Source organism: Peromyscus eremicus, chromosome 1, assembly GCF_949786415.1.
Source record: "Peromyscus eremicus chromosome 1, PerEre_H2_v1, whole genome shotgun sequence".
NCBI classification, from domain to species: domain Eukaryota; kingdom Metazoa; phylum Chordata; class Mammalia; order Rodentia; family Cricetidae; genus Peromyscus; species Peromyscus eremicus.
The window spans coordinates 8,435,275-8,450,574 of NC_081416.1; the positions used below are offsets into that span (position 1 = coordinate 8,435,275).

Genomic DNA, 15,300 nt, shown 5'->3' on the forward strand with positions numbered 1-15,300 from the left:
CTGACTACTCTTCCAGAGGACCCAGGTTCAATTCCCAGCACCCACATGGCAGCTCACAACTGTAACTCCAGTTCCAGGGGGCCTGACACCCATGGCAAAACACCAATGCACATAACCACCCCCCTTCAAAAAAATTTCTAGTTAAGGAATGCTATACAAAGAGACTGGTCAGTATTCAAAATATATCAAAAGACATTAGTGGCAAACCTAATAAAATCTGGATGAAGCCTAGCATTTTCTCAACATTAGCATCGTGCTTTCAGTGACTGTACCCTAAGAGAGAACTCGGCGTTTTCTGGAAGTCTAAGTAGAAAGTGCACATGTACACACAAGGAAAGTCTGTAGCAGGCCGTGCACAGACCTCAGCTGGGAGTCAGAGGTGTCACCACGGCAGAGTCCATTCCTGCCGACCATCCTCACACAACCTTGGCGTTGGTCTCCAGCACCAAAACAGTGCTGGTGAGTAAGAGCAAACGCTCTCGGTGCCTGCAGGCCCTCCTCCCTGATTCTAGAGTCCTCGGAAAAGAAACACTGCCCACCTCGCTCTGAATCAGAGCGATCTGAAGAGATAGCTGATCCAATGCTGTCCATTCGTATTCGCTCCATCTCCTGAGGGCCCTGCAGCTGTTCCAGTCGCCGCTTTAAAAATCTCTGTTCTCGCTCCAAGTTCTCAAGCTGGTGCTGGCTCTTCCTTTCAGCTTCTTCAAGTTTCTAAGACGATGAAATGTTATTTATTTGTATACAGTCTAGTCTAAAGCAATAAAACTGATTTCTGCTTAACATTTTTCTTTGGCAGAGAAAATATGAATGGACACACACACACACACACACACACACACACACACACACACACACATATATATATGGGTATTTATGTACCCTTGTATATATTAATACGGCACAAACACAATACATATATGGGCATTTATGTATGTACCCTTGTATGTAAATATGGCACACACACATATACATATATGGGTATTTATGTACCCTTATACGTAAATATGGATAAGCACTTATTTTTTTTAACATAAAAATGGTGTCTTTTTGTGTATAAATGCTGCATACATTATTTGAACAAGATGGAACTCTAAAAGTCTGAGGTAACCTCCACAAAAGAGAAACCTCCCACAGTGTGGTATTTGATGGAAAAATACTGAGAGATACAAACAAATAACGTCATCTCCACAAGAGGGCACAACGGCCTTCCTTCTGGGTATCATGCCCTAGTGTTCCCAGGTCTAAATGGCCAGCCATACTGTCAAAAAGATAATTTCATTGAATCCTGTTACACTGCTCCACCGGATCGGCTGGTGAGATTTTTACAAAGTCTCTCTGGAGGTCAGTTAGGAAGGAGGATGGTCTACCGAGCTGTACACAAACACCAATAGGAATCACTGCTAATAATTAACCCAGGACCCAGAGTCTGGCTCAAAGCTAGAAGTGGAGAGGCTCACCTTGATGTGTGCTTTGGCTTTGTTGAGCAAACCGAGTGTTGTATGCCTGGTGCAGTCTGGGCCCAGTGGGATCAGAACTTTCAAGCGTTCCAAACATAGGCGCAGATGAGCTCGTCTAAGAAAGACATGATCAAATTAGCACAGTCTAGGTATCCACTAGACACACAGTCTAAAGAAATCATTCTCAGTTATCCAGCCAATAACCACAGCTCACTCCTCATTATTAAGCATAGGGTGCCTGATTTCCAGTCTCTCTGCCACTTCTGTTCTTTGTAGACACGGTTGCTTTATATTATGCGCTGCCACGCCCATGGAATAGTGTGTTCTCTAGTCCACTCCATAGAATCCCTACTGTATTGTTAAAGTGAATAAGGATATTTTTTTTTTTTAAAGATTTATTTATTATGTATACAGCATGTATGACCAGAAGAGGGCACCAGATCTCATTACAGATGGTTGTAAGCCACCATGTGGTTGCTGGGACTTGAACTCAGGACCTCTGGAAGAGCAGTCAGTACTCTTAACCTCTGAGCCATCTCTCCAGCCCGTGAATAAGGATATTAAAGCAACTGAACTTGATTTCTGAATGATTAAAAACACAGGCTGGGGCAAGGTTTCCAGCTATGGTACCTCAAGGAGATATAAAATGCACCCAGTTTCCATTTCCTTCAAACTTTTAATTACACACACACACACACACACACGCACACACACGCACACACACGCCTGCACTACTCAGTAATTGTAGCCATCCTATGGGGTTAGATGTTGTTTATGTAGGAGGTAGAGCCACATGAACACTTCTTGATCTTCAAACATTTCAGTACTTCTAAAAACGGCCATTTCATATGATCCAGCCTAACAGAAACAACAAAACTGTGTGACTAAGTAGGATGGAGTGCGTGGGTTTCACACTCCAACACTGAAGGCCTACACTTCCTATCTTAAGTGGACTACTACTCGTTAGTTAAACTTTTTTTCTCTTCTATTCTCATGACTGACCCTGTTTTCTACACAAGGAAAAGAGACAGCAGAATTATTTACTTAAAAGTCCTAACTCTCTGACAGACCGTTCTCTGGGAAAATCAGAGGGAATTTTTCCTGGAAATGCCACCAGAGAGCCCCATTGATTTACCTTCTCCAACTATGAGCATGCACATACTGGAGACGTTAAGACGCCACTGCTCTCCATGTCTGAGTCTGTGCTCTACCAAGCGTAACAGTTCGGCAGTGTGCAGGGTGTGGACTCCTTTGGGGCTGGATCTGAACTTTGTGCAACAGTCTCAGTACCAGAAATAAAATGAGCCCTCCACTTTCCTCTCAAAGGGGACTAAATAGTTCCATTAGTTCACTGGGTCTCAACACACAAGAGATAATGTCAAGTGAGAATTCCCAAGGCAGCAACTCCCAAGAAGGGTAAGAAAAGGTGATGTGTGGCCGCTGTGTCCCTGAGAGCGGAGGCCATCGCGGGTAGTGAGGCAGAGGTCGGTCGGTCGGTCGGTCTGATGAACTGCCAGGCCATCTCAGTACCCACAGACCCAGCTACAATTACCAAACCATCTGAAGAGAATTCCAGATCCTCTGCCGGAGCGCATTATGTTAAGTGTAATACTTGATAAACTTAATGCAGATAAAGGAATGTCTGTATTTCTCTATATTTAACCTTTTCAAAGTTGCTCTACTGTGCTAACTACCTAAATCTCTCAGGGGAGGATTTGCACATGAGCTGACTCGTCTTGCTAAGGAGACCAAATCTCATCAAAACCACGAACAAGGTGAGGATGCCTTTAAACGCTTCAGTGGGATGGCTGTGGGGTCCACCTAGCAGTATCTCCATGTGACCTGGCTCAAGGGGGCAATGGAGGCCAGTGGCTTTCTTAATAATTAGAGGCTCTGCTCTGAAGTCAGCCTTCTACAAAAGTAAACAAAACAACTAGTAAAATTCAGGAAGCACGTCAGAGAACAGCTCTGCTGGTTTTGTTTAAATTACTCAACTCCAGAAATCTGGTGCATGCAGCAAATTTTAACGTTTTAGTTTTTAAAGCTAGTTTTATACTGTATAACAAAGGACAAGCAAAATCCCTGTTTTTTCATGCTGAGACCTACATTGAAAATAACAAAACTGAGGCTATAACTCAGTAGTGAAGTGCTTAACAGGCAAGGGCCTGTGCCAGTCCAGAACATCAAAATGTAAAGGGGAAAAACAGGAAAAGGGCTAATATTAACATGTTTAAATGAAGAGTTCAAAGGCACTTTCATCTTCCCCTCTTTTTAAAATGTATTCAATTGTTTATTTACCATGTTACTTTTATGTATTCAGCACTATTTCAGACATTTCTTTGGTTGAGGAAAGCAAAATAATTATAACAATAATAATTTAAAATAAAATGAAAACGTTGAGAGGTTTTTAGTGCCGACTCCAGAGTGTTCCACTTAGCTCATGCTGAAAGAGTTACAGGAATACCACGCAAACAATCTGAACATGGGAGATTTACTGCAGGGCGTGGCAGACCTTTCAAAGAAGTTGAAACTTGGTTTGGGGAATTTAAGGATATTCAATCTGTCTATGAAGAAGCAAGGATTTTTCCAGGTAATTAAAAGGAGGGAAAAGGACCTACGTATATAGGCTGAGATTATGGGCTGGAGACAAGGACCAGTGATAAAAGTGACCACCAACCACACACCAGACCCTGGTTGAATCCCCAGGGCTGAAAACAGCTAAACATACAAACCCATACAAAACAAAACCCGTACGATTACAAATGCCTTTGTTTCTTCATACAAGAGAAAACAGCTGAGGTGGCATTCCATAAGGAAGTACCAACTATGTTCAACAATCTCAGTCTTAATAAATTAAAATTATTAAGTAATAAGCCAAGAGTCAAAGTTTGATGCCCAAAATGAACAGGGAAGACAAGATTCCATTCTGAAAATGTTCTTTTCATGGCCATTACTTCTTCAGTCAAGTAATTGTAAATACATTCCAAGATGAGCATATGCCAAGAAGGCATACTCAGAAATGCCATGTCCATGGGCCAGGGACAGCACTCTCCACAGCTGGTGAACACAGCTCTGCAAAAGGAAGTATCCGCATGAAGGAAGCTCATCCCTATGGGAAGAGACATATCTGTGGAAGCTAAGTATTATTTCTTCTATTTTCTGTACTTCAAAGTGAAGCAGACATTTGGAAAGTAACAAAGATTCAGTGGCAGCTGAGGGCCACCAGCTGACCAAGCAGGAGATGTGCTTTTCAGAATTGCATAGATGTTTACGTGCCACTTCCTTCTAAGAGCAGTGGATACTCTCCGATTATAAACGTGAGTCACCTCTTCCTTGCTGTGTAAGTTTTCTCTCTACAGCACATTCCCGGAAGACCTCGTGGCCATTCCATCTCCTTACGGTGCTGCCTCTCTGTACCCTTTACCCTGTGTCTCTGTTGGTAACCAGACTGCAAGCTTAGCCACCAACGACCTAGACAGGCCTATCTTTTGACGCCATCTGGTCTTTTCTTGCTTCCACTCCCCTGTGACTGGTGGCTCAGGAACCTCCTGTTAGGGGTTGCCAAACTGTGGGCCACCAGAGACACAGAAGGTCTGGTTTGATTTGAAAATCCACACTCACTGAGGAAAACCAAATATATAATGATGTTTTTCAAAGTCTAAGAACTGATATCCAGAATAAGGTTTTGTAAAAGGTATGGTCCTGTGTGTCACATTATAAAATTGATGGAATCAGACTTGATGGAAAATGTCGTGTGTTTTTTCGTTGTTGCTGTTTTTAATGTTAACTTCCTGGTTAGCACTTACTTAACTTTTATTTCACACATGGATACTCTGTTAACACATGGTTAGCCCCAAACTATAATGTTTAAAATCTCTGGTACGTCAGCATGAATGACAGTATATAGCGAGGTGAGAGAGAGACTGCAACAAGGGGCTGGCTCTGAGGAAAATTCAGGCTGCTTGCTAGGATGGAGAGATACAAATGTACTCTTGTTTTCAAAGGCACTTTGAACTCTTGTTTTAAAATGAGATTTTTCAAGTAACAATTCCTAGCCAACAACTCTATTAGAAAGGTCCTATTCAAAACTGCCCACATCTTCCAAATGGGCAAGCCCCCCCCCAGGAAAACACAAACAAACAAACAAAAGCAGCTGGAATCTAATCTGTCTGCCTTTATTTTGGTCAGTTGGGATCACTTTTTTCCTGCAGGAATCAATGTCGTTTTTTATTTCAAGCCGTACATAAACTTCAGTGCTGAACAGGGTACCACAAAACATGGAAGGACTTTCTACTCAACAGGGCACTTTAAAGGGCAGGTGTGTCAACTAGCAGCAGCACACACAGCTGGGAGAAAAAGGAATCCCCTTTCTGAAAACCACCACCACCACCAAACATCACACGGCAGTGCTCTTCGATTCTGGTGTCTGAGTCCTCTCTGGAAACTCCCCTGCCCAACAATCACGAAGAGACCTAACCCCGCCTGGCCCACAACCAGCACTGCTCGATGCCCTTGGAGGCATGGCCCTTCACTCTTCTATTACGGGATGCCAAGACCGTGCCAAGTAACTAAATCAAAGCGGAAACCAAGTGGAGTGATAGGGACGGTGCTTGCATTTTCCTCTCCGCCGCCGACCGTTACGCAATGGGCTGGGAGCCTCCCATGAGCCCCGTTCTTCAAGCTACGCTGGCCAGTGGCCAGGTGCTCACTCCCTACACACTCCTGCACATGACAGCAGTTAGCTGCTACCCTATACACTCTATATACCCAAGTTTCTCTACAATTTAATGTATTGAGAATCTCTAAAGATAGACAAAAATCTGTCCGCTTACTTAAAAAAAAGCATTAAAAATGGATCCAGATAAATCAAGCACACTGCTTTCTGCTCATGCATTTTATTTATGAAAACATATATGATCATATTCTGTTCACCTTACTCTGTTTATGAAACAAGGATGCTCAATAGCTGCTCCTGTAAACCAGTATCTGGTGACTATGGTTCACTTACAGCTTACAGCTCTACTTCACACCCAGGTAGTAACCTGGCAAGCGGCCTCTCCCTAGTGTGATACTCGACTATGGTGGTCGTGGGGCTCAATGACACCAGAAATAAAAACAGAAGAGCTGGGACCCTCTTCATACTTCTCAGAAAGAAACTGCTTTTACTCCATATTCTTCTCAGTTGGTATCATAAAATAATCACATAGAAATATCAACAAGTGTCACAATGAAGTTGTAACATGTGTGCACAAGCACGCGCGCACACAGACATATCATATTGTCAATTTTGGCATGAAAGGACTCATCTATATAAACTGGAATTTGCAATGCAACTGGGCTAGCCTTAAATTCATGACCTTTCTGTTCTCTTATCCCGATCCCACTAAGGTACCACTATACCTACTGGAAAGTCTTTAAACCACTTGCTCCCAATAAATGCAAGCAGTTCAAAGGGTAGGCTATGTATACCCCTGGAGGTACTCCTCATTGAGTCAGAAGGTATTTGTTGAAGACCTAAGGTTAAACATGGTGTCTTCCAGAAGTCATATTTTTCTTTAAAAAAATCTAGGAAAACATTATTTTATATACAAATAAGTAGACATAATACAAAATGCACTTATAAAAGAAGTGGGGCTGGAGAGCTGGCTCAGGAGTTAAGAGTGTTAATAGTGCAAACTGATCTTGCAGAGGATTAGAGCTCAGTTCCCAGTACCCATGTCATGTTGCTCCAGCACCTTTAAGTTCAGCTCCCGAAGACCTAATGCTGTCTTCTGTCCTCCAAGAGCACCTGCATTCATGTGCACATACCTACACACAGAGATCACACATACACACACAATTAAAATTTTTAAGCTGGTGGTAGTGGCACACACCTTTAATCTCAGCACTCAAGAGGCAGAGGCAGGCAGATCTCTGTGAGTTTGAGGCCAGCCTGGTCTACAGAGTGAGATCCAGCACAGCCAGGGCTACATAACACAATGAAACCCTGTCTCAAAAAAATTTTTAAACTTAATTAAAAATAAGCCATCTAACATCACATTATTTCAAGTATCTCAAGATAACATAGTAAAAATGGCAATCTTACCAAAATTGAATCTTACAGATTCAATGCAATCCTCATCAAAATACCAACACAATTCTTCACAGACCTGGAAAGAACAATACTCAACTTCATAAGGAAAAACAAAAAACCCAGGATAGCCAAAAGAATCCTGTACAATAAAGCAACCTCTGGAGGCATCACGATCCCTGACTTCAAGCTCTACTATAGAGCTACAGTAATAAAAACAGCTTGGTACTGGCATAAAAATCGACATGTGGACCAATGGAATCAAACTGAGGACCCGGACATTAATCCACACACCTATGAACACCTAATTTTTGACAAAGAAGCCAAAAGCGTACAATGGAAAAAAAGAAAGCATCTTCAACAAATGGTGCTGGCATAACTGAATGTCAACATGTAGAAGGCTGCAAAAAGATTCATATCTGTCACCGTCTACAAAACTCAAGTCCAAGTGGATCAAAGACCTCAACATAAATCCAGTTACTCTGAACTTGATAGAAGAGAAAATAGGAAGTAGTCTTGAATGCATTGGCACTGGAGATCACTTCCTAAATATAACACCAGTAGCACAGACACTGAGAGCAATAATTAATTAATGGGACCTCTTGAAACTGAGAAGCTTTTGTAGGGCAAAGGACACGGTCAATAAGACAAAATGACAGCCTACAGAATGGGAAAAGATCTTCACCAACTCCACATCTGACAGAGGGCTGATCTCCAGAATATATAAAGAACTCAAGAAACTAGACATCAAAATACCTAACAGTCCAATTAAAAAATGGGCTACAGAGCTAAACAGAGAATTCTCATCAGAAGAATCTAAAATGGCCGAAAAACATTTAAGGAATTGCTCAACATCCTTAGTCATCAGGGAAATGCAAATCAAAATGACTCTGAGATACCATCTTACACCCGTCAGAATGGCTAAGATCAAAAACACTGAAGACAGCTTATGTTGGAGAGGATGTGTAGAAAGGGGAACACTCCTTCACTGTTGATGGGAATGCAAACTTGTACAACCACTTTGGAAATCAGTATGGCGGTTTCTCAGAAAATTGGGAACCAATCTTCCTCAAGACCCAGCTACACTACTCTTGGGCATATACCCAAGGAGTGCTCAATCATACCACAAGGACACATGCTCAACTATGTTCATATCAGTGCTATTTGTAATAGCAAGAACCTGGAAACAACCTAGATGCCCTCAACTGAAGAATGGATAAAGAAAATGTGGTACATATACACAATGGAGTACTCAGCAGAGAAAAACAATGACATCATGAGGTTTGCAGGCAAATGGATGGAACTAGAAAGTATCATCCTGAGTGAGGTAACCCAGACTCAGAAGGACAAGCATGGTATGTACTCACTCATAAGTGGATACTAGATGTAAAGCAAAGGATAACCAGATTGCAACCCACAGCTCCAGGGAGGCTAGCTAGTAAGGAGGACCCTAGGAAGGACGCATGGATCACCCAGTGATGGAGAAATGAATGAGATCTACATGAGCAAACTGGGGATGAGAGGGGGTAATGGAGGGCAAGGAACAAGGGAATGAGAGCTTAGGGGAATGGAAGGTTCAAGCTGGAATGGGAACAGAGTGGGAGAACAAGCAAAGAGATACCATGATAAATGAAGGCACCATGGGAATAGGGAGAAGCAGAGTGTCCACAAAGATGACTCCACCATAGACTACTGGCAATGGTCGAGAGGGTGCCTGAGCTGACCTACTCTGATGATCGGATGGCTGAATACCCTAACTGTCATCATAGAACCCTCATCCAGTGACTGATGGAAGCAGATACAGAGATCCACGGCTGGGTCCCAGGCGGAATTCTGGGAGTCCAACTGACGAGAGAAAGGAGGGATCATATGAGCAAGAGATATTGAGACCATGATTGGAAAAAGTACAGAGACAACTAGCCAAACTAGTGGAAACACATGAACTCAATAGCTGAGGAGACCCCATGGTACTGGACTAGGCCCTCTAGATAAGTGAGACAGTTGTTTAGCTCGAACTGTTTGTGGGGCCCCCAGGATCCCCGTTTGTGGGATCAGGACCCCTCCCTAGTGCATGAGCCAGCTTTTTGGAGCCTAGTGCCTATGGTGAGATACTTTGTGCAGCCTTGGTGCAGGGAGAAGGGGCTTGGACCTACCTCAACTGAATGTACCAGGCTCTGCTGACTCCCCATGGGAGACCTTGACTTGGAGGAGGGGGGAATGGGGGATGAGTTGGGGGGGAAGGTTGGGGGTGGGAGGAGGGAGGACAGGGGAATCTGTGGTTGATATGTAAAATGAATCTCTTAATAAAAAAATTCAAACTGCTAAAGTAAAGTTTTGGACTTGAAAATGTCATTTTGGACCAATGTGTTTTGGAGACTATGTATCCCAAAGATCTGGACAGTGGAAAAGAATGGACAGGGCCGGGCAGTGGTGGCGCACGCCTTTAATCCCAGCACTCGGGAGGCAGAGCCAGGCGGATCTCTGTGAGTTCGAGGCCAGCTTGGGCTACCAAGTGAGTTCCAGGAAAGGCGCAAAGCTACACAGAGAAACCCTGTCTCGGAAAAAAAAAAAAAAAAAGAATGGACAGTGGAGCACAGTTAAGAAGATATGAGAAAGACACAAGGTAAGAAGAGTATGGGTTGCGTGTGTGGCGTGTGTGTGGAAAGGAAGTGATATCTGAGTACTGACAAACATACTCTTTTTCAAGAAAGAGTTCATGGAGGCTGCAATGTTACTTAGCCATTATATAATTCAGAGGTAAGAAGAACCTAAAGTGCCAGTGAGTCAAAAACAATGACCATCAGGAAGCAGTAAGCCCCACCTGCCATGCCATGAGCTAGATACTATACAGATTTTTAAAGTTGCCAATAGTAATCTTTGCCCCTCTGAAGATGTAACTGTTCTCTCCTTCCCACATTTCCCATATTCATACCCTATATATCTAATCCACACTCAAACATGCTTTTATCCCTGTCCATCACCTGGACTGCCCTCATCGCCACTGTCCACATGGTGAACATCTAATATGATTTTGTTTTTTAAATCTTGCTATGTAAACCACAGTGACCTCTCTCAGTTCCTAGTCTCCTGAGTGTTGGGATTATAGGTGTGCCGCCACACCCAGCCATCTGTTATAATTTTCAACTCACAGTCAAACTAATATTTCCCTTGCGAGACTTTCCTTTACCTATGACTTCAATAACTAATACTAGGTTTTTATATTAATTCCACTGTTTTTTAAGAGATGATTGTGTGTACGTTGCCTGCATGTATGTAAGTGCACCACCATGCATGTGCAATGCCTACAGAGGCTAGAAGACGGCATCAGATTTCCTGGGTCTGGAGTTACAGACCATTATGATCTAGACCGTGTGGATGCTGGGAACCAAACTCCAGTCCTCTGTAAGAGCATCAAGTGCTCTTAGCCACTAAGCCATCTTTCCAGCCCCAATCATATTATATTCTAGTTCAGATTAAATTTATACTTTTTATTATTTCAATTTTTCCAACATTAAACAGAATGAACACATAGAAGGGAGAAGAAATATAATTTCTAGTACATGTATCTGGAACACTCTATCTCACTAAAGTTGACCTAATAATCAATTCTAGAGTCTATAAACAGTATAATTAGATGTTAGGCCAGCATTTGTGAGATCTGCTTCTAAATGCCAGAACTCTAGACACCTGTGTTATTTCTGATGCAATTATAATCACCATATATGTTAAGATGTGATTTACCAAAGAAATGAGAAACTGACAATCTTCAACCTAACTCCTGGTTACAGTTGAGATCTCTTTTAATAAACAGTGGAGAGTTTAATAACAGGACTCATGACAGGGGCTGGAGAGTTGTTTAGCAGCTAAGAGAGCTTACTGCTCTATGAGAGGACCAGGAGCTCAGATCCCAGCATCTGCACTGGGTAGTTCATGAATGCCCTTAACTCCAGCTCCCAGGGATCCAATGCTCCCTTCTGATTACTGTGGGTACCCACATTCACATTCACATTCACATTCTCTCTCTCTCTCCCTCTCTCTCCCCCCCCCCCCCTCTCTCTCTCACACACACACACTTTGAAAATAGCACCCGGCCATCCAAGTACTGACAATGATACAAAGCTAGCACAACAAAGCCAAATAAAATTTAGAAACTCAAGTCTGCTAAAGTCCACTTTGGGTCAATTTCATGTTTCTGACGTTCGATTTTCTAGAAAGCAGAAAACTGGTTTTAACTTTGAAATTTTAAGTTCAAAGGCTGGAGAGATGGCTCGGCTGTTAAGATCACTTGCTGCTCTTGCGGAGGACATAGGGTTTATTTAGTTCTATGGGCATCGGGCATGCATGTGATGCACAGACATACATGCAAGCAAAAGACTTATACACCAATGATGAAAAGAAACGTATTTTTAAAAGAATTTTAAGTTCAAGTACTAGTAATAATTACAAGTATAATGGCAGAAAGGCAACCATGAAGAAAAAACCAGAACACAAATAGCTCAGGAACCCAGGTATAGAAAACAGTCTCCAGGTTCACATTACATGATGCAAAGGAAGAAAACAATAAGACCCTGACAGCTATAATCTCATCTGTATTTAATCTCATCTTTATTTCTTATGTTTTACTTTGTTTGAGACAGGGTCTCTCTACATAGCCCTGGCTGCCCTAGAACTCTCTCTGTGGACCAGGCTGGCCTCAAACTCAACAGATCCACCTGCTTCTGCCTCCAAGTGCTGATGGTAATGGCATGCACCACCACTCCCAGATGACCTTATCTTTACATGGAGTTTACAATAATGGCAGGGAGAACACATAAATGATTGTTTTTTTAATGCTCTGTATTCATCTCTAAAGAAAAATAAACTTTTTTTTTTTTTTTTAAACTGGGAATCTCATTACGTAGGCTGTCCTGGAACTCACCATCACCACCACCAACTCACAGCAGCTCAGTTTACAGACCTGAGCCATCATGCCTGGCTCAAGATTTCACTTTAGACAGCCTCCCTCATTTAAAAAAAAAAAAAAAATCATTAAGATCTTGTTCTGGAAGCAAATGCTCCTCACTGGAACTCCGACAGGAGCCCCCAGAGCTGAAGACTTAAGGAACTTCTCACTCATGTGCATTCTGTGCTAAAACTAGTTTCTAGGCATGCAGCCGCTCTCTACCTGTTTATAAGGATTTGGGGTTGTTGGGGGTTTTTTTTATTTCCTTTTCTTTTTTTCTTTAAACAAAAACAAAAACTAGCTTCATCATTCATTCAGCATATTTCTTCAGTCACACAAGAACTTTCTGTATTCCAGGTTTCAAGGTCTGGGAAATAGGGCTACATCGCTGGAGAAAACAGTGGCAATTTGTTCTAAATACAAAATAGCTTATTTTCTTTTGGCAACCCTCCAGGGTTTCGGTGGAGGGAAAGGATAGTGCTCTCTGGAGGGATCAGGCTCTGGACCTGGACTACTGTCAAAACTTAGCTGGGGAGGGGGAGGGAGATTTTTTTTAAATTATCTTTCACATCAGTTTGGAAACAGATTAAAGACTTCTGCCTTATTAACAGTTTTCTATTCTTCAGTCTTTTGTGGGTGTTCATCCCTTTTCTGGCAGGCCCCATTGGCTGATTTAATGGTACCAAGGGGCTGAGAAGTATTACTGTCCAGAGGAAAAAGCATTCTCTCACAGGGGCTGGGAAAGCAGTCTGCAATCACAACAGTAGCTACTTGTTAATTTTCTATTTGAAACACAGTGATGTCAATAGGATTGTACCCTGCCAGCAACCATGGGGTAAAGTACATTCTGAAACCAAAACAAACTTCCTACGTGCTGGCAAATCAGCTGGCAGACACAGCGATAAGCTGCTGTAAGGCACCGGCTTCTTTTCTTACACAAGACGCACACAAGAACTAAACCTCCTCTACACAGGCTGACATCTAACTCTCACACTACCACTCCAGTCCAGAGCCAGGCACAACTGTTTCACTGTAATCAAGTGACCGTTCAGGATGACGGAGAAATGAAGTTCAGTTACAGAACGCAGTAAAATAGTGACCCTACACGCACAGACAACCTGGAAGACTGCTTTATAACTGAACTGTTCAGAAGCTAGAAATGGCAACAGAAGCCTGTGTCCTTTAAAACGGCCCCACTTCTCAGATGTGTTAGTATAACAGCTCCTTTTGAGGGGGTGTATAAATGTAGGAGGAAAGACAAGATTTATTAAATGAACAAGAGCAAGTCTAAGAATTAATGCATCGCGAAAATGTGGATGTTTAGTTTGCCCTGAGAAAGAGAAACCTGAGATGGAGAGCTGAGTGGTTAACAATGGGAACCGTGCTCACTCCTAGAAGATGGCAAATGGTTTGACATTGCTGGACACCTGCCAGTTCAGTCAAGCTAGCTAGGGATTATTTTTAAAGTCCCATTTTATCGTAATTTTCCCCAAATCAAAATGTTGTGGTTTTGTTTGGGGAAAGGAGGGGTGATGAAATTTGGGGCAGGAAAAGGACAACATAGAACAAATGTTGGCCAATGTGTTTTGCTTCACAAACTTAACTGGCCATTTAGAACCTCTGGGAAAATAAAATTCACAGAATGTAAGATATGCCACAGCCTTGGTAATGGCATAGAACTGATATTTTGATATATTGTCTTATTTCTAAATTACTTAACTGTCTGAGTTTTGTCTTCCATGACCCTATGTCGTGTGTGTGTGTGTGTGTGTGTGTGTGTGTGTGTGTGTGTGTGTCCTGACCACAAAGAGCCCAAATGAAAAGCAGTCTCTGAATTTCTTTGGAGTTAGCCTAGCATAGCAGAGCCTTGCCTGGTGCCAATCTGGAGCACCCCTTTGGTTAAGTTTTCCAGTGTTGTATTAGGGACCGACCAAAAACCCTTCTAAAGCAAGTAGAATGGAATATTGCTGTGGGATGTTCTGTATGGCAAATGTGTTGCTGATTAGTCAATAAATAAAACACTGATTGGCCATTGGCTAGGCAGGAAGTGTAGGCAGGACAAGGAGGAGAATAAAGCTGGGAAGTGGAAGGCTGAGTGAGAGAGACACTGCCAGCCGCCACGATGACAAACAGCATGTGAAGATGCCGGTAAGCCACGAGCCACGTGGCAAGGTATAGATTTATAGAAATGGATTAATTTAAGCTGTAAGAACAGTTAGCAAGAAGCCTGCCACGGCCATACAGTTTGTAACCAATATAAGTCTCTGTGTTTACTTGGTTGGGTCTGAGCGGCTGTGGGACTGGCAGGTGATAGAGATTTGTCCTGACTGTGGGCCAGGCAGGAAAACTCAAGCTACAAATGGTGTCCAACGTGGTGGCAAGAGTTTCCACCTAAAAACTGAGAAAAAAGATTCTAAAACGGAGCTAAAAACAGTTCCTAATTGTCTCTCTCAAATGAGTGGCAGCTGCTGGTTTGAGCTACTTGTGGGTTCCTGTGCACGCTCGACCTGCCATATGGTGGGAATGAGGCCTCTGCAAGTGGCACATTAAGCTGCGTGGTGGATTTAGCCTTTGCAGGTACAAAACAAAAAAAGAGGTTTCTGGGCTACACGCTGCTTGAATAAAAGCATAGACCCACGATAGCTCCCAGAGCCAGTGGTAAAGTACCAAGGCCATGTTGGGAAGCTGAGGTGGGTGGAGCCAGCAGCCACAGCTGCTGCAATTTAAAGCAATAGATTCACAATAAGACAGATTCAGATGTAATAGTTTACAATGTGTGTAAAATATACGTAGGCTTGAAAGAGACAAAAAGGTGATATATACAGTTATAT

The 15,300-nt window shown here is 42.6% G+C and overlaps 1 protein-coding gene across 2 annotated transcripts in view; it reads right to left on the reverse strand.

Moving 5' to 3' along the window:
* The window catches only part of Mxi1 (MAX interactor 1, dimerization protein), a 74,859-nt gene that overhangs the window by 3,480 nt on the left and 56,079 nt on the right, over window positions 1–15,300 (reverse strand). For both annotated transcript variants that reach the window (XM_059256562.1, XM_059256568.1), the window contains exons 4-5: window positions 1,458–1,572; window positions 540–711 (exon numbers count right to left, since the gene is read on the reverse strand). In XM_059256562.1, coding sequence (XP_059112545.1) covers window positions 540–711; window positions 1,458–1,572 — 287 coding nt within the window. The remainder of the gene's footprint in view (window positions 1–539; window positions 712–1,457; window positions 1,573–15,300) is intronic.